Source organism: Bipolaris oryzae (genome assembly GCF_000523455.1).
Source record: "Bipolaris oryzae ATCC 44560 unplaced genomic scaffold scaffold_20, whole genome shotgun sequence".
Classification (NCBI taxonomy): Eukaryota; Fungi; Ascomycota; class Dothideomycetes; order Pleosporales; family Pleosporaceae; genus Bipolaris; species Bipolaris oryzae.
In genome coordinates, this window is record NW_006911296.1 from 159,407 (window position 1) to 180,947 (window position 21,541).

General features: G+C 52.0%; 8 protein-coding genes across 8 annotated transcripts; 3 read left to right on the top strand and 5 right to left on the bottom strand.

The window, feature by feature from the left end:
- Positions 1-294: 294 nt before the first annotated feature.
- On the bottom strand, positions 295-1,151 carry COCMIDRAFT_86524 (uncharacterized protein; the record flags this gene model as incomplete). Its single annotated transcript, XM_007686575.1, has 4 exons — positions 295-409; positions 462-585; positions 828-1,011; positions 1,110-1,151. 4 exons carry the CDS (start codon positions 1,149-1,151, stop codon positions 295-297), a joined length of 465 nt encoding a protein of 154 aa, XP_007684765.1.
- Positions 1,152-1,629: 478 nt separating this feature from the next.
- COCMIDRAFT_33825 (uncharacterized protein) lies at positions 1,630-2,410 on the top strand (the record flags this gene model as incomplete). The annotated part of the gene is made up of 2 exons (XM_007686535.1): positions 1,630-1,823; positions 1,906-2,410. The coding sequence occupies 2 exons, from the start codon at positions 1,630-1,632 to the stop codon at positions 2,408-2,410; spliced, it is 699 nt and encodes a 232-aa protein (XP_007684725.1).
- A 131-nt stretch (positions 2,411-2,541) lies between these two features.
- COCMIDRAFT_86404 (uncharacterized protein) lies at positions 2,542-4,715 on the bottom strand (the record flags this gene model as incomplete). Its single annotated transcript, XM_007686576.1, has 4 exons — positions 2,542-2,647; positions 2,724-3,998; positions 4,044-4,504; positions 4,560-4,715. The coding sequence occupies 4 exons, from the start codon at positions 4,713-4,715 to the stop codon at positions 2,542-2,544; spliced, it is 1,998 nt and encodes a 665-aa protein (XP_007684766.1).
- Positions 4,716-5,388: 673 nt separating this feature from the next.
- Positions 5,389-6,329, bottom strand: COCMIDRAFT_2415 (uncharacterized protein; the record flags this gene model as incomplete). The annotated part of the gene is made up of 2 exons (XM_007686498.1): positions 5,389-6,204; positions 6,255-6,329. The coding sequence occupies 2 exons, from the start codon at positions 6,327-6,329 to the stop codon at positions 5,389-5,391; spliced, it is 891 nt and encodes a 296-aa protein (XP_007684688.1).
- A 1,633-nt stretch (positions 6,330-7,962) lies between these two features.
- On the top strand, positions 7,963-9,162 carry COCMIDRAFT_86366 (uncharacterized protein; the record flags this gene model as incomplete). Its single annotated transcript, XM_007686577.1, has 3 exons — positions 7,963-8,113; positions 8,169-8,630; positions 8,711-9,162. 3 exons carry the CDS (start codon positions 7,963-7,965, stop codon positions 9,160-9,162), a joined length of 1,065 nt encoding a protein of 354 aa, XP_007684767.1.
- Positions 9,163-9,479: 317 nt separating this feature from the next.
- COCMIDRAFT_33830 (uncharacterized protein) lies at positions 9,480-9,908 on the bottom strand (the record flags this gene model as incomplete). Its single annotated transcript, XM_007686536.1, has 1 exon — positions 9,480-9,908. One exon carries the CDS (start codon positions 9,906-9,908, stop codon positions 9,480-9,482), a length of 429 nt encoding a protein of 142 aa, XP_007684726.1.
- An 801-nt stretch (positions 9,909-10,709) lies between these two features.
- Positions 10,710-11,539, bottom strand: COCMIDRAFT_23528 (uncharacterized protein; the record flags this gene model as incomplete). The annotated part of the gene is made up of 2 exons (XM_007686518.1): positions 10,710-11,429; positions 11,480-11,539. The coding sequence occupies 2 exons, from the start codon at positions 11,537-11,539 to the stop codon at positions 10,710-10,712; spliced, it is 780 nt and encodes a 259-aa protein (XP_007684708.1).
- Positions 11,540-12,066: 527 nt separating this feature from the next.
- On the top strand, positions 12,067-19,734 carry COCMIDRAFT_86407 (uncharacterized protein; the record flags this gene model as incomplete). Its single annotated transcript, XM_007686578.1, has 10 exons — positions 12,067-12,276; positions 12,329-14,329; positions 14,377-14,742; positions 15,712-15,918; positions 16,020-16,065; positions 16,117-16,172; positions 16,228-16,654; positions 16,705-18,745; positions 18,800-19,326; positions 19,391-19,734. The coding sequence occupies 10 exons, from the start codon at positions 12,067-12,069 to the stop codon at positions 19,732-19,734; spliced, it is 6,225 nt and encodes a 2,074-aa protein (XP_007684768.1).
- Between the last annotated feature and the right edge of the window lie 1,807 nt (positions 19,735-21,541).

Here is a 21,541-nt window from a genome sequence, read left to right on the forward strand (position 1 = left end):
CATCTAACATCTCTGCCCATCACAAAAACCACCCAGACACGGGGCCACGGGTATTCTCATCATCATAGACTTTGCAACTGCTCTAGTAATTTGTCCGTCTAAGCTATCCCCTTGCACCACTGCTGACATTGCGTGATTCTCCAGCCCAGGCCATTGGAGCCGTGTACTCATCTTGCCCGGATATTGCAGGAAGCAACCAACAACATGCCCGCTGGTCTCGACCGTCGAGAGCACAATCCATCTGACCGACTTTCGTCCATATTCCGCCACTATCCGCAATCTCAAAAGCCTCGCTCAGTGGCACGCAACCGACTTGGTCGACGACGACTCGCTGAACATGATATATCCGACAAACGCACCCACGGCCACGGCCAGCATGATCCATCCGTTGTATGTCATGAACAGTAACCTGCGGCCAGTCAGCACAAACATCCCACCACTGCCCGGATCCATACACTTACATGATGAAAAACGAGTAAAACACCTGCACAGCATACAAGGCAGCCTTGATCGTCTTGACCTGCTGCACGGCTCCACGCCCAGCGTTTCCATTTCTCCCTGGGCCAAGTAATGAGCTCGATTCATCTGTTCGTTCGCCATCTTCTTTGTGGCGCGCGCAAAAATACTCAGCAAGGGTTCCCACTCAAGGTCAAGGAAGTTGAAGAAAAGAGACCTCCCTAGTCTCCGACTTCCACGCTTGCGTCGTGCACATTGAGCAATTCACACAACACACTGTGTGGAAATAACCCCTTGCACGGCCAAAAGCTGCGAGAGACAACCTCTTTATGGCTCCCATTGATCCACAAGAAAATGACATGTAGACTCACCTCGCGGTCCCTCCAAAAGGCCCTTTGCATGGCTTTCATACCGCCTCGACATTTCCCGTATTGCTTCGTATCCGGCCGTGAGAAGCACCACGGCTAGCAGCGAGAAGATGAGGGATCCCGTGCCTGAAATGTGCCATGAAGGAAAGACGATGCAGAGGTCGGTCGTGTCCCAGGTAAACAGCATCTATTGGTTTGTTTTTAACAATGTTCAGTATAGGTAGAATAGCGACCAATGCGCATCCACAGCCAGCCAGATTTGAAAAGAGCAGTTGATTGTCGTACATTCATGTTACACTTTGGTCCGTCGCCCCCCATGCCAGGCATGCCGTGGTCCATGTGGCCATGGTCCATATGGCCGTGATCCATGTGCGAGTGGTCCATTGTGAGCTGCGAATACAGTAGTAGCAAAGAAATGTGCCAAAGAGTCTATCGTGTGTACAAAGGAAAATCAGGGTCTCGCAAGGGTGATATGAGGAGAGAAGGAGGCGTCCAAGCTAATGCCGCTGACCTGTCACGAGACGTGCGGCGGTTTGAGGGAGTTTAGAGTGAGCACGCACGCGTCGCACCAGTGATCAATGCACACAAGCCCGCGGTAAAAGCGGGGCACATCGATAAGCTCTTGCCCCACATGTAGACCCTAACAACGACTCGACTCTAGACTTTTGTATCCAAGACCTCGACATATACTTTGGAGTCGTAAGCAACCCCTCTCTGCCCTTCCAAACCTATACGGCACTCCCAGGTATACAAGAAAACTTTATATCAAGAAAACGTTATATTTAACTGCGCGCGCACCTTCACAATGGCGACGACAATACGGTCATTGAGACCAGCTGCCGGACTCATCCAAACCACATCACGACGACGCATACCAAGCATATCACAATCTATACCGCGCATACAACGCTCCTCACCAAGCACGTCGCGACCCATGTCAGCCACCATTACCACCACCACCACCACCTCAATCGGCCCACCCTTGAACATTCCTAAATGGTAAACTACTACCTATACATTCCGTCCGCCTCCGGCCTCGCCACACAAACAACCCATTACTAACACCACCACGCATGTATAGGGTCTCGGAAAACGCACACATGCTCAAACCCCCAATAAACAACTACTGCGTCTACAACGACTCGGTAACCGTCATGATCGTCGGCGGCCCCAACCAACGCACAGACTACCACGTCAACTCCACCCCAGAATGGTTCTACCAGTACAAAGGCTCCATGCTCCTCAAAATCGTCGACGAAACACAACCCGCCGGCCGCCAATTCCGCGACATCCACATCCACGAGGGCGACATGTTCTTGTTGCCCCCCAATACCCCGCATAACCCCGTGAGGTTCAAGGATACGGTGGGTGTGGTGCTCGAGCAGAAGAGGCCCGAGGGGAGTTTGGATCGCCTGAGGTGGTATTGTCAGGGGTGTGGGGGACAGGTGTATGAGGAGGCTTTTCATTGTACGGATTTGGGCACGCAGATTAAGGAGGCGGTCGAGGCGTTCAAGGCGGATGTGGGCAAGAGGACGTGTAAGAGCTGTGGGACTGTGTGTGATACTGCTCCTAAGCCCAAGGATTGAAAAAAAAAGAGAGGGTTTTTTTTTTGTTTGGGTGGAAATAGAGTTGTGTATATGTATATATGAGTAATACGGTCCATATTTGTATTGGAAAAAAAGTTTAAAAGCTCTTTTTCTTTATGAGAATGTAAAATTTACAGTCCTTTCCACATGATTTTGGATATATGATCCGTCTTCTTCCGGCTGGGTTTAACGAGACCCAGATATCTAAGCTCAGCCAATGCTCGTTGGAATAGTGCCCTGAAAAAAAACAACAATACATTAGTATCAGTATCAATCATCTTCGTAAACAGAAACTAAAAAAAAAAAAACTTACATAGTCTTGGCCTCATTCTCCTCAACCCCATCCCCCGCAATGGCATTGAATGCTGACCACAAATCGCTCACGTTGATCAACGTCCCGGACTCAAGGTACATCTGATACACAATCGCCGTTGCGGGCTGCGTCGCCGAAAGCGCCGCTGCATTCCCATCTACACCGCTGCAGCACTCGCAGCCTAGATAGTCGTGAGGAGACGCCAGTGCACGTTCAACTGCGAATCTGGGTTTCGGCTGGAACACCTCCATGTGCGGAGACTTGAGATCATACACTAAGACTTCTGTGAGAAATAGCGTTTTTGGATCGATAAACGAAGTGCCGAGGTACGCGTCGAGGTCGTCGTGGAATTGCGTTACGAGATCCGAGTATGCTTTATCTTGCTCCGACAACGCGGCTTTGTGCTTGCTCAAGAGAACCTTTTGCGCTACTACGGTGGTGCGGAGACTGTCGTTGCGGACGTCGTGTTGGGTACGGAGAGGCGCGTCGGCGGTCTCGAGGAGGGTTTGTAGTCTTTGCTCGGAAGAGAGGATGTCCAGGGTGAAGTGGGTGCCTACGAGATCTCGAAGTGACGCAAGTAGCTGCACCAGTTTATCTGATGGGATCTTCTTAATGGATAGCATGGTCTCGCGGATCAAAGGGGATCCGGATAGCTCGCCAGCGGCGGCGCGGGTCCAGAGAGTCGAAAGCCGGACGTTGGGCGATAGTTGGAGTGATTCACGCATGCTTGCTACGACCTTTGTAGCGTGGCTTAGTGTAGCCATGGCTTGTTGACCAGATTTTAAACTCTGTGTGATTTCGTTGAAGAGAAACTCATCGTCTTCGAGCATTCTCCGGACATCTTGCGCGCGTCCATTGTCCAGCATATCTTCTACCCGTTGCCTGAAGGACGGCAAGTTGCGTACAGCCTTGAAAGCATCTGCCGTCAAGCTATCGAAAGCAAGGTCATCAGTGAGGAATATACTGGGTACATTGGCGTAGAAATGCGACATGTACGTATACTTGAGCCCGTCGCAGAAATCTTGCGTATTCTGCACATGATCTTTCTGTCGATCGAGCATGCGACGACAGATGGTGGGTCCAATATGCAGACCAACATCAGTGCTGGCAACAGTTGCACGGAAAAGCTTTTCAATAATCTCGTCTGACTGCGTGACATCAAACTTCTGGCCCTCGAGGTAGCGTAGCGAGTTGCCTGATAGGCGCTCCTCGAAGCTCTCTGCAGAAGTCGCAATACCAAAGAGGAGCACAAAAGGAAGACGATCAAGCCATGAGCTGTAGGGGTCAGCAAAATTGACCGAGAGAGCAGAATTCACTTACTGCAGGAGATCAACCATGTCCACAAGCAGCCCAACATCAAAAGCCTCGCTATCCTGCAAAGCAATCACAATACTCGAAGCACGTGTCTTCTTATGCCATTCCTGAACATGAGCAAGATCGTAATTGAGCAGCTTCGGACCATACCTTGACGAAGCAGAGGGCCGATCTACATCATCTTCGTCATCGTCGTCTACGCGCGAAGTTACCTTCTTGATGAGATTCTTCAGCAGCGTCTTGAGGTTTGGGCATTCACTCGAGGTTAGTACAACGTAAGCGCTGTTCTCGTCCCTGACTCTTCGGCCAAGACGTTCAAAAAAGGGTCCGTGGGATGCGATACTGGGTCCAGCAACAATGAGCGCCGTTGGTATGGCGAATTTAGGCTCATCGGGAGATGAACTTGCTGTCGAGATGAAATTGGCAATCTTTTCTTGGGTCGCGCTGTCGGCGCCTTCAAGTGTATTCTTTTATTTTTGTCAGATGCATCGGCGGGGAATTATTAAATAATTGTCGTCTTACTTGGATACGCTCTTCTTGTTCTGTCCATAGACGTCGGTACGTTGCTAGCCGTTCTGGTAGCTGCGCCTGTGGATTGAATTTGCTCGTCCGTTGTCGCTTGGGCGCCCGATCTTGCGTCTGTGGGGGCTCATATATGTAACATCTTTGATGCTCCATGTTGTATTTGGTTCCAGTCACGAGGTTTCCCTGACTTGTTGATGTTACTGACAGTGAATGGCTAGGGGCTGAGTTGGGAAAGCGCGACATTCGCGAAGCGCGTGAGCACGGGACTTGGGACTTGGGACTAAATGGTCAAAGCTCATTGGAAACGCCTTGCTGTGCGAAAGATAAAGAAGACGGTTTAGTGCACACGCGCTATTTTAACGAGAAATCAGGTGGAGGATTAAAGATAAGAGCTGACATTGTGCTATTCAGGGGTCTATATCAACGGCGCTCCGACATGGTTTACCACGGCATCTTTAGCCAATGCAACAATATGTAGCGCAGCTTTTAAACCTTCCTTATCATACCACCTAATATGCTCTTATTGTGCATACCTAGTAGTCCTTGTCTAGCGATTGAGGTTGTCTGCTCAAGGTGAGTAACTTATACAACCTGCATAAACTAGAAGCCATTGTTGGATAGATAATGACTTGATCACCAGTCACTGGAGTGCTTCCCAGTCTGGCCTAGAGTGTACCGAGCATCTGCTGCTGCACAAAGCATTCGATGCTCTACAGCCCACTAGCGCATCGTATTGCTGTAGTCGCCCACGGGCTGAACGAGAGGCACTCTGTTTCATACCTTTGAACCCTGGTTATATGTAAAAAGCTTGACCCACATAATATACTTAGTCGTGATCTTCTTCGGTCACTCCAGGACATCCGTCCATCTCTGGGTCTGGATACTCATACCCGCAATAGAGACAGTAATGGTACTTGTCACGAAGGAAAAGCAGCAGCTTTTGGAGACGCTCTGCCACAGGCAAGGCCTCAAATTCGGCAAGTTCCGGATCTTCATCCTCGAGCTCATTTTCAAGAGTCGTGTAGAACGGCGCTAGGTCCTTACCCTGAGCTATCTTGGAGTCGTCGTCTTCGTCCTCAGGAGCTAGTGTGGGTAGCCTTGACGCAATACTATTATTGAGTTCTCGCCGCTGCTGCTTATCGCGCTTTGCCTCGACTCTTCGTCGCGCTCGCGCCCGCCAAAGAATGTTGATATCCTTGAGCGGCTTCTCACTCGTGTCGCTGGCCCCTTTGTCTTCTACCTCTCTGTCGGCAAGTCGCTCGGCCGTCCTCTGCGCGTTGTCCAAGTCTCTTTCGGCCTTCTTCTCTTTTTGCTCCTGTCGCATGACCTCGAGGTAATCGCCCTCCTCTTCCTTTGCGCGTTTCGCAAGTCGGTCTGCCTCCTCGAATTGCTCTCTGAACTTGCGCTTCTTCTCCGACTCGAGGCCAATTCCTCCCCGATCATCTTTCAGGCTGACTCGTATCGGTTCTTTTCGCGCGTCACCAGACTTTCCCAACGTATCGCCTTGCTTGAAGCCGAACTTGGCCATCATCTTGAATCCCTTATTTGTCTCGGGGAGAGCAGTGGCTAGAGCAGCTTCTCGGGCAGCTTCGGCTTCCTCTTCACGCTCAGCCTTTGTCTTCTGCCGTGCTCTGGCTTCGCCCTGGCCTGTGGTTAGCCCGGCGCTGCGGTGTTCAAAGTGGGATGACGTACCTCTTTGCGCTTGCGTGCGGCGCGCTGCAATGACGTTTCATACTTTGGACCTTTTGGCGCCTCGTCAAACACCATGTTCATGTAATCATCTTCGTCGTCTGACTGCGCCATGGTTGTAGTGCCAAGATGCGGGATGTGGGCGAAGATGTTTTTGGCAGAGTCGCGGGTCAACTCCGAAATAACCGCTCCAGCGACCCACCATAGGTAGCGCCACTTGGCGCATGCCACGGCGGGGCGATCCCCCAGACTTTTTCTGTCTGGACGACACGTCTTCTAGTGCTAGAATACTCGACTGCATTTACCCTCGTCATACATGTCAAAGGCGGAGCCCGAAACTGCGTCGCAAGGGCAGGTGAGGCGGTCAGAGCGGCATAGACTAGGAAAGTAACCTCCGTGTACTACATTCATATAGTATAGCCGGTGTGAGCAAAAGAAAGCAAAAGGGTTCCAACAGCCAGGAACAGCAATCAGCGCCACCCGCATGACATGGGACGGATGATCCTTTGACAAGCCTTCTTTCTAGCTTTTGGGCCGAGGATGTGCACGCGACAAGCATCACCGTTGCGAAACACGACTCGATCGTGACAAAACAATGATCTGCCTCCTTTTTACAGGCGAATCAGCGCCTATCAGTGCCATTGAACCCTATCACTCGTTACAGCGCAAATGTCGCGGGCCGACATCTCGACAGCGACGGGTTCTGAGGTGTCGCAGCACATAGTCCCTTAATTACGGATCTGTAGATTGCATGTGAAGCCGCAGGGATGGCGATCCCCCTCTACTGAGCAATAGTTTATTCAGAATAGCATGTTACCTGCTCGGTTGGGCTGTCGCCTTGTCTGCGAAAACGAGGCGATGCATCCGAATACAGATCAACGGCCGACCAGTCACTGCTGAGATTGGCCAACTCTGTTAGGGGCTCTCATCCACTAGCTGCAACTAGAAAAGACCGTCACAAACTGGTCCGGGGTAGATATTGTTCCCTCATTCTCCGATCCACACACGGCTTGCTCCAGTGTTCGCGTGCCACTCTACTCAAGCATTTTGCGCTTTTCTAAGTATTCCGTCGAGCCATTGCTCAAGGCCAAGGACGACTTGAGATCTACTGGTCTCCGCTCGTGCCACCCACCAGGAGTCTTTTCAGCTGTGTGCGACCCACACGCCGTTTACAATTGGCAAACAAATAGTAGTAAAAAAAAGCATGCACCAATCAACCGCCCGTTTTGACAAGCATACCTTGCCGGGGCTCCCGTTGCCTATGGAAGGGTGGCACACATCTCGGAGTGTCACCACATAAGGCTACTCTCGGGCCACCCATCCTCTTCACTGAAGCCATTATGTGGCCCGTTACGGATTGTACCCTTTTTGACATTTACTCCGGTATGTCTTATTGTTGGTCCATCGCCAATTACAACCTCGCAAGAGAGGGGTTCTCGGTTCATGCTGGGCATGTGCAAGTCTTTCCATCCCTCTCCAAGTCACGGCGTCTTTGCAATTCGCTTTCCCCGCATTCCATTGTCATTTGTTGAGATGATTGGATCGTCTTGGTAAAACACTCTTGTTCTATTTAATACCGGCTCGACTCTGCGCTCATTGTATAGCTGCAAAGTTTGGCAATCTTTCACGTACCCTGGTACGCGAAGGATCATAACAATCGACTTGTTCCTGGAAGTATACTATACCTGCACACCATAGAGGAAACATCAAGATGGACGACAAGGGAGGAACGACACGCACAGATGGTGTGTACACTACGCCCCAGAAGAGAAGTGGTGTGATGAACAAACTATATCCTCCGGGTGAGAAGCCAGGCGTCAAAGGGCGCATGAAGAACCATTGCCGGAAGTTCTGGTGGTGCGGTGAGCTGATCTCCGAGAATGTCTTCAACCCGCGGTTTGCTCTGACATGTGGTAGACCTTCTGGTATTTGCGATTATCGTATTGATCATCGTGCTGCCAATCATTTACGTTGCTATACCAAAGAGAGCACAACGTGAGATTAACGCTTCGACAATAGAGGTTCTCTCTCAAGAAGTCACAAATCCCACCCCAGATGGTATCCATCTGAAGCTCGACACGGTCATCAGGAGTGACAGCAGCTATCACCCCAAGATCGATGGTTTCCGCGGTGCTCTATCAATTGCAGGACAAACGCCCTTCTTGTACATCGACATTCCCCAGGTCAAATCCGAGGCAGAGACACCCGTCACCGTCGACCAGGAACTCAAGCTCGCAAACAAAGATGCCTTTTCAAACTACACCAAGCTCGTCCTAGGCAGCGAGGAATTCTCCATCCATCTCGACGGCAAAACAAACATCCACCTCGGTGGCCTTCCCACCATGGACGTCAACTACAACAAGATTGTCACAATGAAAGGTACGTGACACATATCTCTCCCTGCAACATACTCTCTCTCTCTCTCTCACCACAAAAGAAAAACTGACACAATCATCTAGGTCTCAACCGCCTCGCCGGCCTCAACATCACCGACGTCAGCATCCTCTCGGGCGACAAAATCCTCGCCGACAACTCTAACCTCATCGCCCAAGTCAGCATCCCCAACCCCTCGGTCATGACCCTCGACCTTGGCAACGTAACCATGAACCTGGGCGTCGACGGCAAGTCCATCGGCTACTGCCTCATCCCCAACGTCCTCCTCAAGCCCGGCGCCAACACCTTCCCGCTCCAGAGCCGCGTCGACCAGCTCTCCATCCTCGGGCTTATCCAGTCAAAGTACAACAATGCGGTGCTGCCGCTACAGATCTCGGGGAATTCGAGCGTCAGGAATGGAGAGCATCTTGTGTATTATGAGGACGCGATTAAGAGTAATACTATCAACCTGAATTTGAATGTTGGGCCCGCGCTGGCAGCTGTAGGGATTAATGTTACGAGTTTTGGGTCGGGTTAGATGGAGATGAAGGGAGGAATGGGGTGGGATGGAGGTGATGTAGTTTCGTGGTAATGATTGGGGAGATGGAAGTGTTGTTGGTAAGAATGGCGTAGGGAAGTACTTGTGTGATATCCCATCGTTTGCAAGAAAAAAATATCATTCGTTAACGTTTCCTCTTTACGATTCTGGGGTGATGCGTGGAGCATTCGTTGATCCCTTCCAAACATCTCACTTGCAGCCGGAACGCAAACTTAAACCATACATTGTCATGACCAGACACTTTCCATACATTCCCACCGTTCACGCTCCGGTTCTCATAACAAGCCATCACACCCTCACCCCTCAACCTCCCACTCATCCACAAAAAACTCCACAACACCCACCGCATCTCGCTTCCCCACAGCACTCTCCAGCTTCCTCACGCTCCTCTCATCTCCAGCCGCAGCTGCAAGCGCCAACGGCACAAGCTCCCTCAGACTCCCCACCACGTCGCTCAAAGCAATGACTTGGGCTTCGTTTAAGGGTGGCTCGGTAGTGCAGTAAGGAAGGAGGTCGCGGACTGTGTTTCCTGTCGGGTGTGATTGGTGGTGTAGAGGCGGTGGTGGTGGAGGGACCGGTAAGGAGGGTACGGTTGGGATGTTGCGAGCGCGAAGAGGTGGGTGGATAGTGTGTGGTTGACGATGATACGAGGGGGTACTTGATTGAGCAAAGTTTGGATTGTGGGTGGGATAGTGTACATGATGGTATTCGGATCCACCATCCATCTGGGGAGAGTGGGCCGTTTCGTGGGTTGGGTAGTGGCATGGGGAATCTGTGTAGCTGAGGCTGGGGTCTTGTCTACTTCGCTGGAAGAGAGCAGTGTGTGGTGGCAGTGATATTGGGGTTGGTGCGATGAAGCCACTGTGATGAATCAGCTATTAGTGCGTACGAGCATTGGCTGGGATGGTAGGTGATGCTTACTTTGACAGGTGGTGAATGAGTAGAACGTAGTTCGGAGCTGTACTATGCGCGGTGAGTAGATTCAGGGATGTAAGTGGGAGTTAAAAAGTAGTCGTTGTGTCAGATGTCTGTTTATATAAGTAAGAGACATCTGATTGACGTTGTGACGAGTGTGTCATTCTTGAGTCTGTGGATCAGTGGAAGGAGCGTAGGGGTGAAGATACAAGAGAAGGAGCGACCGACTCACATCTGCTCGTAGTCTGTCACAACCGCGAACTTCAACTTATTCGTGTCTCACACAAAGACCTGATCAGAATCACTGACTGGACAAGGCCCATAATAACAACAGGTAGTGGTTGCTATTGATACATCTAATTTGACTCTATACTCTATACATGCCAATTTTGGCTGAAGAAGAACACCTTGTACCCACAAGTAATATTGTCTTGATGAATTTATCCTTGGTAAAACCCAGTTAAACCGCCAAGAAGCAATATTACAGGTGAACACACAGTGCCTGTCCTCTCTTTTTTCTCTAAAAAAACACACAGGCCTACGTCCGCAACCGGAAGGGTATCATGAGAGGGGAGTATGAAAATGACAAGAGAAGGTCTAGGCCGTCGAGGTCAGGTCTCTCGCGTATGGGTTCCCAAGTCTTTTGATTGCGAGGCCTTGTCTGCTGGTTGCTGTTCGGTAGCTTGGCTCTTAGCCTGAACTGCTGAGTCGACGGTGGTTGTGGTGCCAGTAGGCGCGGACTTTGCGGCTTTTGCAGGTTCAGCTCCCTTCTCGTCAGCGCGCCCCTTCCAAAAGCCTAGTAGCTTAGAAGATGTGGGCTCAGGATGTTTTGCTTTGAATTCCTCAAGCTCTGCTTTGACGGCCCTCAGTTCCGCCTGCACCTCCTCTAGGTCTTCCCTAATATCGTCTCTGGCGTTCTTGGCCTTTCTCCTTTGCCTCCACTGCTCCACGAGGATCACTGCAATGCCGACAGCGAAGATGAAGGATTCGGCAACAAAGTTTGCACCCATCTCAATGGCCTTTTGTTCAGAGAGAGGCCGAATGCGGGGTCTGGCCCTTTCTTCTGCCTTCTTCCTGATGGCTTCCCGTTCCTTCTCCGAGAGAGCTTCTTCCGCCTTGGTCTGCTCTTCAGTCAAGACGGTGGGCGCTGCCGCCTCCTTCCGTCTGGCCTCTGCCAAGGCGACTTCTTTTTTGATCTGCCGATCGATGACGGCGGGGTCTTGAAGGAGGCCCAGGCGCATACGCATGTCGACGCGATGCAGTCCTTGGGCAAATTTGACGCATATTCGGCGAAAGCGTTCGTGCTCGTGCGCATTGCGTTTGATCGCATTCTAGCTAGGGTCAGTAGCAAATCCAGAGATAGACCGGCGCGTGGACATACTGCTACAGGCTTCGCAAGCGTCCTGACGAACAGCGAGGTGACTTTGAGGGTGAGGGACATGTTCGGTCACGACTGTGCTGCGGCTACCTAGTATGTGAATATATACAGGCAATTGATGAGCGAAGGCGGGTTCATTGCCGGCTCTACAGGGACGAGGACATATCCAAAGGTGGACGACAGCCTTGAGTGGTCATGTATGCTCGTGGTGGTTGATCATCGTTCGGAGCCGAATGTTGGATTTGCAGTTGCCTGACGACCGCCCGCACCTCATCGATCCGATCCACAGACGCCGGACAACAAGGCCCGACCAGACGATGCGGAGCAACAACAAAACACCATCCAATGCACTAGAGCCACATGGTCACACGACAACTAGCTCGAATCTGGCACTGGCTGGAGACTCTGACGAGATGTATGTACTATGTATGTACTATGTATGTATCAGGCCAAAGGTTATGCACGCAGCAGTGCAGCGGTGCACGGATCGGGAAGTACCCCCATGGCCCTAGCAACGGCGCTAAGCCGCGGCGTGTTTACGACCATCAACACTGCGACTTTGATTTCATCATCCTCACACTCCATCGCCAATGTCTGCCTCAACGATACACGCAGATGCCCCGCCGGCTGTGGTGCAGGACCCCGAAGGCCTTCAGTATGAGACGGGAGTGCAGCTCGGAAAAGGTGGCTTCGCCATATGCCATCGCGCGAAGCTGCTGGGCCACGAGCACCTCGGCAGCAGCACCGTCGCTTTGAAAATTGTCAAATCCAAAATGGAGCCTCCCAAGCTGGCGCAAAAGGTGCACAAGACCTGGAGGAAAACGATGCGACCTGCGCTAACACCACCTGCAGTTTGTGACTGAGCTCCAGATCCACTCGAAGCTGTCCCATCCCAACATTGTCGAGTTCTTCCGCGCCTTCTCCTTCGAGGCGAGCACCTATGTTGTTCTCGAGCTGGCCGAGAATGGCTCGCTGGCTGATGCGATCAAGAAGCGCAAATACTTCACCATGCCCGAGATCCGGCGATTTATGATCCAGACATGCGGCGCCATCAAGTACCTGCACCAGCGCAACATTGTGCATCGCGATCTCAAGACCGGCAACCTCTTTCTCGACCGCGACATGAACGTCAAGGTCGGCGACTTTGGCCTCGCCGCCCTATTGGTGTCACAGAGCGACTACGGGGCGATCCGTCGAACAACCATGTGCGGCACACCTAACTACCTTGCTCCAGAAGTCCTGGAGAAGACTGGAAAGGGCCACGACGAGAAGGTCGATCTGTGGGCCATCGGAATCATGATGTACACACTTGCCGTGGGCAGGGCGCCGTTCCATGCTGCAAAGCGCGAAGACATTTACCGAAAACTAAAGGCTCGCGAATACACCTGGCCAGATCTTGCAAAGTTTGCGAACGAGATTACCGACGATTTGCGCGACATTGTTTCTCTACTGCTTGTACACGAAGATGAGCGACCAACACCTGACCAGATTGTTGCGCACCCATTTTTCAAGCTAGGCTACATCCCATTAGAGCTCGATAGCGGCTGTACCTCGAAGATTCCAAAATGGCCCAAGAACCGCCCACCGACTGCTTCGACAATCAGACGCGGATACACGGAAGAATGGTGGCAGCTTTGCAAATCATCTGCCGTTGGCGAATACGAGCCCGGAAAGTCATTTGGAGCGTACGGTCGCAGGTCGAACAAGACAGTAGCACGAGACTGCCAAAAGGAGATTGAGGCTGGCAAGCAGCCCAATATTCCATTTGCCAAGGACGTCGTATATGTGCCTTTCCCTGCGCGCGTGCAATGGCCTCACCAAGCTCCTGGCGGTCTAAGCGAGATTTCAGAGGAGAAGGAATCATCATCAGAGGGTCACGCACTTTCAGAAACCACTGGCAATGACCGAGTCAAAGCCCGTGTACCCAGAGCTTCAAGGCGAGAGCAACCACCAGTACAGACACTCAAGGAAAACACAGACCCAGATCAAGAACCCGAACAAGCACACCGGATTTTGGACAAGCAACCCACTCGACTCAGGGCGGTTCGCAAGATATCGAATCCTGGTCGCGTGACGGCAAACACAGCAACGGCACCTGCCCCATTACGTGTTCCTCGCGAGGCACGGGCGTCAACTCGTTCAAGAGCGGTGAAAGAACCCACCAAGGAAACGTCAAAGGCCAGCTCAACAGGACTTCCCGATCTTCCGCCACTACGAGTTGCTAAAGCAAGCACTCGGGAAAGCGAGAGATCGGAGCCGTTACCTCAATCATCGGGTTCGAGAACCACTCCTCGTTACCGCACAATTGGTTCCGATATGCCTTCAACGGACCCTGTAGCAGTATTGGCGCGTTTGATGACATTCCAAGACAACCTCGAGAGAGTACTGGACAAGAAGCCGACCAAGTCGAGGCGAGAGCAGCCACCACAATTGCCATTTGTCGCAAAGTGGGTAGACTACAGCCGACGATATGGTGTTGGATATGTTCTCAGCGACGGCAGCATCGGAACGCTATTGTCGGCCGAGGAGCAATACCCGGTTACGATTGCGTTTGCAACCGACGGATACAATCATCTCCGGAAAGCCGGAGGCAACCGAGAGGTGGCTAAAAGCGTGGCGCTGAACTACTACACGACTGTCAAGAAGGACCGAGGACTGTCGCAAATCGAAGTGCTTGATTCGCGACGGGTCGAAGAGATCCGGACAGTGTGGCATAAGTTTGGAAAGTACATGTGCGCAACGTTTGGCGATGAGGAGAAGCCTTTGAGGAAAGATCCACGCGTCAACTTTGTCCGGTTCTACCAGCGACTGGGCAACGTGGGAATCTGGGGGTTCGACGATGGGTCGTTCCAGGTAAGCGCTTTTTTTACAATCATTTCTCGAGCCAAACTAACAGTTAGCAGTTCAACTTCCCCGACCACACCAAACTTGTTCTTTCGTCAGATGCTGGATATGGACACTTTTTGTGCCTGCCACTTGACGCAACATCTCTTCTCGAGGAGACGGGCAGCGTGCCATGGAGACACGTAAAGGCCCGTGCTAATCTGCGAGGCTCTCTGCAACAGCTTCTGTATGGCTCAGCGGATAAGGAAGACAGCTACAAGGAGCTGACGGAAAGCAATCTGCTGCGGGCAAAGATTGAGTTCATCTACGCCGTGGTTGTGGAATGGTGCCAACAAGGAGGGCTCGGGTGCCTGGCCGACCCCAAGATGTACTCATGGGGCGGGCCTCAACTCGAGGAATCTAGACGGTTAGACTGGGCGAGTGTCGGGCGTTTTGGAGGCGATGTTTTCTCATGATGACTGAACGACTACTTCTTTGGCGGGCAAGCGACGGCGTTGTATTCTGTTGTGGAGTTGTTCTTTTTTTGTTTTGTTTTTGGATATATTTTTACAAGGACGATGGGCATTTGGAATAGGCCGGAGTTGCGCTGGGCCCAGTGCTCGCCTTTATTCGGACGCTCATTTACGACGGGTTGCATATCCAGGGGCGTTAGGGCGAGTGGCAGCCGGTAGTGGTGAAGAATAATGATTCGATTGCAGAGCGCCGATGTTGATTCGATTGCTGGTGCCAATGTTGATGCCTAAGGCGTGACGGAGCGACACGTAAGCGGCCACATGTGTACGCGGCGGAGTGGTGGGCGAGAACAGCAGGCAACAGGGCTGGCGAGGCGACCCAATGGAGAGCAGTGCAGAGTGTGCTGGCCCCGTTTACCCAGGCACAAAGCAATGGAGGGCGTACGTGCAATGCATGTGTGGTGTATGAGCGTGTGAAGGGGGGGTGTGAATGTATGTAGTGTACGTACATATGTACGTAGTAGTTTCAATGGACCCAAGGCAACTATGCCGCCGCCGCCCTATGCTTGCGCGTCCGGCAATTGGCTGTGGCTGTGCTGGGGCGAGGCGATTCCGACGAGCCCGATTGAAGGCTTGCCTTGTCCTGGCCAGTCCCTCTCTGACGTTGGTCTCCGTCTTCGAGATCACCGCGGCCAACTCAGCACACCCACACTTTTGAGCGGCCGCTCCTCAGCCTCCGAAACTACCTCAGAGCTTCTGGCCCTGGACGCCTATTGACATCATCTCTGCCGTATCCCGCGCGCAGTACGACACACACTTCCCCCCACCGCTGGCCGACTGTAGCTACCAGTCCCAGCTCGAGATCGGGCATCAACCATGGTACTCGCCAAAAAAGCTCCTCTATACAAACGATACTCGGCTAATGCATGCGGTGTATAGGGGAAAACCAACCGCGCAGCGCGCAAGGCCGTTGGTGGCCAGCCCGCAGCGAGGGCTGCCCCCAAGGCCCAGTTCGCAACAAAGGCCGTCTTCGAGACGACCAAGAAGAAGGAAGTCGGAGTCTCAGATCTGACCCTGATCAGTAAAATCTCAAACGAAGCCATCAACGACAACTTGAAGAAGCGATTCGAGAATGGCGAGATATACGTGCGTCGACCCGCCTGCCCCGACCCCGCGCCGCATACACATACACTCACATACATACACGCATATCACCACACTGGTACACCGACTGACAATGGGCGCAGACATATATCGGACACGTGCTGGTGTCTGTCAATCCCTTCCGCGACTGTATGAAGACTCCGCATGCGCTTGCACAAGACAGATGCTAACAGCTGGCAGTGGGCATATACACCGACCAGGTGCTCGAGGGCTACAAGGGCAAGAACAGGCTCGAGGTGCGGCGCATCTTGACAAGAAATCCACAGTGTTCCCACGGCTGACCGAGCATAGGTTCCACCTCACGTTTTCGCAATCGCCGAATCTGCCTACTACAATATGAACGCATACAAAGAAAACCAGTGTGTCATCATCTCCGGCGAGTCGGGAGCAGGGAAGACAGAGGCTGCCAAGCGACTTATGCAGTACATTGCAAACGTATCCGGTGGAAGCAACTCGTCTATTCAAGAGATCAAGGACATGGTGCTAGCCACTAACCCGCTGCTCGAATCCTTTGGAAACGCAAAGACACTGAGAAACAACAACTCGTCGCGATTCGGAAAGTACCTCGAGATCCACTTCAACGCGCAGGGAGAGCCGGTCGGAGCAAATATCAACAACTACCTACTCGAGAAGACTCGCGTAGTGGGGCAGATTGCAAACGAGCGAAACTTCCACATTTTCTACCAGTTCACAAAGGCTGCTTCGGCAAACTACAGAGGTAAGATGTGCACATGCCCAGTGCAGTGAGTTTGTGCTAAGCCGTGTTAGAAATCTTTGGTCTGCAACAACCACAGGCCTACGTGTACACTAGTCGGTCAAAGTGCTTTGATGTCCCGGGAATCGATGACAACGCCGAGTTCAACGACACGCTCAATGCCATGAAGGTTATTGGATTACCACAGGCGGAACAAGATAACATTTTCCGAATGCTTGCAGCTATCCTCTGGTTAGGAAACGTATCTTTCCGAGAAGACGACCAGGGCAATGCGACCATTGTGGACCAATCTGTGGTGGATTTTGTAGCATACCTACTTGAAGTTGACGCTGCGCACGTCAACAAGGCGCTCACAATTCGCATCATGGAAACAAGTCGCGGAGGACGACGAGGCTCCGTGTACGACGTACCTCTGAATTGCGCGCAAGCAGGCGCTGTTCGAGACGCACTCGCAAAGGGCATCTACTTCAATCTCTTCGACTGGATTGTAGAGCGTGTCAATTTATCCCTCAAAGCCCGTGGAGAAACTGCGCATTCCATTGGTATTCTCGATATCTACGGCTTCGAGATTTTCGAGAAGAACAGCTTCGAGCAGTTGTGCATCAACTATGTCAACGAGAAACTCCAGCAAATCTTCATCCAGCTGACGTTGAAGGCTGAGCAAGAAGAGTACGAGCGAGAACAGATCAAGTGGACGCCGATCAAATACTTTGACAACAAGATTGTCTGCGACTTGATTGAGGAAAAGCGCCCACCAGGTGTCTTTGCTGCCCTGAACGATGCTTGTGCGACAGCGCACGCGGACCCGACTGCTGCAGATCAGACCTTCGTCCAGAGGCTTAACGCCCTATCCTCGAATCCCAACTTCCAACCTCGCCAGGGCCAGTTCGTCATTAAGCATTACGCCGGTGATGTGTCGTATGCGATTGATGGAATGACTGACAAAAACAAGGATCAGCTACTCAAGGATCTGTTGAACCTGCTTGGCCAGAGTTCCAACACTTTCGTGCACACTCTCTTCCCCAACCAGGTCGACCAGGACAACAGGCGGCGACCCCCAACGGCCGGAGACAAGATCAAGGCGTCTGCCAACGACTTAGTGACCACTCTGATGCAAGCCCGCCCGTCCTACATCCGTACCATCAAGCCCAACGAGAACAAGTCGCCCAAGGAATACAACGATTCGAATGTGCTCCACCAGGTCAAGTATCTTGGTCTGCAAGAAAACGTACGAATTCGGAGAGCTGGCTTTGCGTCGCGTCAAACCTTCGACAAGTTTGTCGAGCGATTCTTCCTGCTGTCGCCAAAGTGCTCTTATGCTGGAGAATATACTTGGACGGGCGACTATGAGACTGGAGCCAAGACGATTCTAAAAGACACCAACATACCTGCGGAAGAGTACCAAATAGGAACGACAAAGGTGTTCATCAAGACTCCAGAAACCCTGTTTGCGTTGGAGACGATGCGCGACCGGTACTGGCATAACATGGCTATCCGTATTCAGCGAGCTTGGAGAAACTATCTGCGTTACCGAACAGAATGCGCGATTCGAATACAACGATTCTGGCGAAAGCTCAATGGAGGCAAAGAGTTCATCGAGTGGCGCGACCAAGGACACACTCTTCTCCAAGGCCGAAAAGAGAGGAGAAGGTACAGTTTGATTGGATCCCGAAGGTTTATGGGAGACTATCTTGGCATCGGAAATCACGGCGGTCCTGGCGAGATCATTGCGCAAGCCGTCGGTATATCATCCAGCGAGGAGGTACCCTTTTCGTGCCGAGCTGAAGTGCTTGTGTCGAAGCTTGGTCGATCAAGTAAACCAGAGGCTCGGATGCTGGTGCTTACCAAGAAGAATGTTTACCTTATCAAGCAGGTCATGGTCAACCGTCAAGTCCAGATCCAAGCCGAGAGGACAATCCCAGTGGGCGCAATCAAGTTCATTAGTTGTTCCACCCTCAAGGACGACTGGTTCTCGATCGGTGCAGGCTCACCAACAGAACCTGATCCGCTTGTCAACTGCGTATTCAAGACTGAGTTCTTCACACAGCTCCACAACGTACTGCGAGGTGCTCTGACACTCAGAATAGGCGAGACGTAAGTTAATCATATGGAGAAATATACGTATAGTAAAAGCTAACATGGTTGCAGTATTGAGTACAACAAAAAGCCTGGCAAACCGGCTCAAGTCAAGGTGGTCAAAGACCCTGCAGTACCGAGAGATGATCTGTATAAGAGTGGTACTATTCACACTGGCCCGGGAGAGCCACCAAATTCAGTGTCGAAGCCTACCCCCAAGGGTAAGCAAGTCGCTGCAAAGCCCATCACAAAGGGCAAGCTTCTACGGCCCGGTGGCCCAGGCGGAGGTCCCTCAAAGCTCGCGTCTCGTCCAGCGCAACCGAGAGCTGTGCCACAGCCTGCTGCATCTCAACCCAAACCCGTCCCACATCCAGTCGCTGCGTTGTCGAATGGAACCAGCTCTCACACACGCGAGGTTTCGGCAGGTTCAGCACGCGCACCACCCCCACCTCCTCCTATGCCACAAGCGCGTGCTGCACCACCAGCCCAACCAAAGGAGCCTCGGTACAAGGCACTGTATGATTTTGCAGGCCAAAGTGCCGGTGAGCTAAGTCTCGGAAAGGACGAAATCATTCTGGTCACGCAGAAGGAAAGCAATGGTACGTTATCTCTGCCCCAATGAGGAACCAAGTAATGAGTACGTGACTAACAAATCCACTATAGGATGGTGGTTGGCCTCCCGTCTTGACAAATCTGCGTCTGGGTGGGCACCATCTGCTTACCTTGAGGAAGTCGTTGACCGCACATCTGCTCCCGCCGCACCCCCAGCGCCGCCCGCTCGCCCTGCAAACGGTAAGCCCAAACCACCTGCTCCCCCCGCTAAACGTCCTGCTGCGAGAAAAGCCGTCAACGGTGATTCTGGCAGAGATAGCGGGTACAGCGGTAGCGGCGGCAGCACCATGGAGAGTGCGAGAGACAGTAGCGGTAGCATCGCTGGTGGACTTGCAGAAGCATTGAGGCAGAGGCAAGCAGCTATGCATGGGAGGAAAGCGGATGAGGATTGGTAGATTTGATTGTTGAGGAGGGTAGCTGGATATGTCAAGCAAAGAGAAGGTAACTGCATGTCGTTGATTGGGTCATTGATGACGAGAGCACTAAGCAATGATGTCGTCCAATAAGTTCATCTAAAGCATACAACATCTTCCATACAATTCGATCAAAGTTCACATTCAATGACTAAAGCTACTTTGTTGAGTAGAGCATTGCATATGTTGCGATCTCTGAGACTGACCTCGGTGTGGAATCTGGGTGCCTCGCATGCTTTGGCAGGACGATGGCTTGCCGGCCCGGTACCAGTCCATCGAATAGAAAGACACAATATGTTCCCACAGGCACGTTGCCTAGTCACGGGTGTACGGAAGCATGGATATCGGATATCAAGACAAGTTTCGGTGAGAGGTTCCGCCATGGATGAATATAGAAAACCGGTGTTGACATGGATCTGCGTCGGCACATGATTAAAGTCATATGTTGTCGAGTAGACAAAATTTCCGTCTGTTTTGTTGCTTGTGCAAGGACTAGGAAATTGATCTGCTCAATCTGGCGGTACTTCGGTGCTTTGACCTGGGCAGTAATTCTGAGTATGCGCAACATAGGTAAGATTTCCCTCCCGTCCGGTACTACGGAGCTCCAACTTAATGATAGTATCAAACAGTGGACAGTGCGTATGCAAAAGCTACAGTTTGTTTGACAAGTTGGGGTAACCTTGCACGCCAAATCGAGCCCAGATATACTTGAATACACCGGCGTTTCGCAGCAATATGTAACAGGGTTTGGTCCAAATGAGGGACAGTATACATTCATATGTTGCTCTTGCAGTGATATCGCCCGTAGATTGACGACTAAGTCAGGTCGTTGATGTCATGGGTCAGTTGACCACAAGCACACATTGTGAACCTTGATGACAACGATGTGTATGATGATGATGATGATGACTAGATGTGGTGGTGGTCACCAGTAAGCAATGTACCTGCACTAGACATAGAATGAGGTAAAGGCGCCCTGACTCTGACCTCGTTCTTATCGGAAATGAAGCTACCGTAGCAGGGCCACTTCCGACCGACGTGACGGCGTTGCGATGGCCATCCTCCGATTGTCTGGTCCCATCCTCGATGAACCATAATCAATCAACCCCTCGTGTGGCGCACATCGGGAGACTTGGCCAACGTGATATGCAGCTAACATGCAAAACGGCTCGTTGGCCCGGATTCCCGCTTAACATTCCCGCCTCCCGGGCCGCAACATCTTCACAACCATATTGTTCCACCACTGATTGGCATTCACCTCAGCTGTGCCATCTTTGGCCGCCTAAAATGCCTTGCAGACGGCTCTCCGACTGCCTGCCAGCCTAGTTTCGGAAGTTCAGGACCGCCATCACCGCCATTTAACAAAGAGGGAGGCAAAGAGTCAATCTCGATGCTGCTGACCCTGGCTGGGGAAATCGCTTCCTCTGCGTGGCATGCATTGGCAGAGCTCCACCCGCGTGTCACCTGTTCTTGCGCTGCTTGTACGTGGAACTACCTGGGCTGTATACTTGCTCAAGATACGAGCCGCCAGTGGGGGGGTTTGCAAAGCTTTTGCAGCGGTACAATGACTTCTGCAGCATACTAGCGTCGGGTGCCGCCAGTACCAGCCGCACGGCAAGCTCTAGATTGACACCACAACACGAGCCTCCCGCCCTGCCTACGTCCAGATCGAGGCGGGCCCAAGTACGTTCAACGTTGGTTGATTGCCGCCGGCAACCAATCGTGTTGCTGGTCATCTGAGACGTGCAAGCCGTAGCAAGGTACAAGGCTTGTTTCCAATTGAACCGGC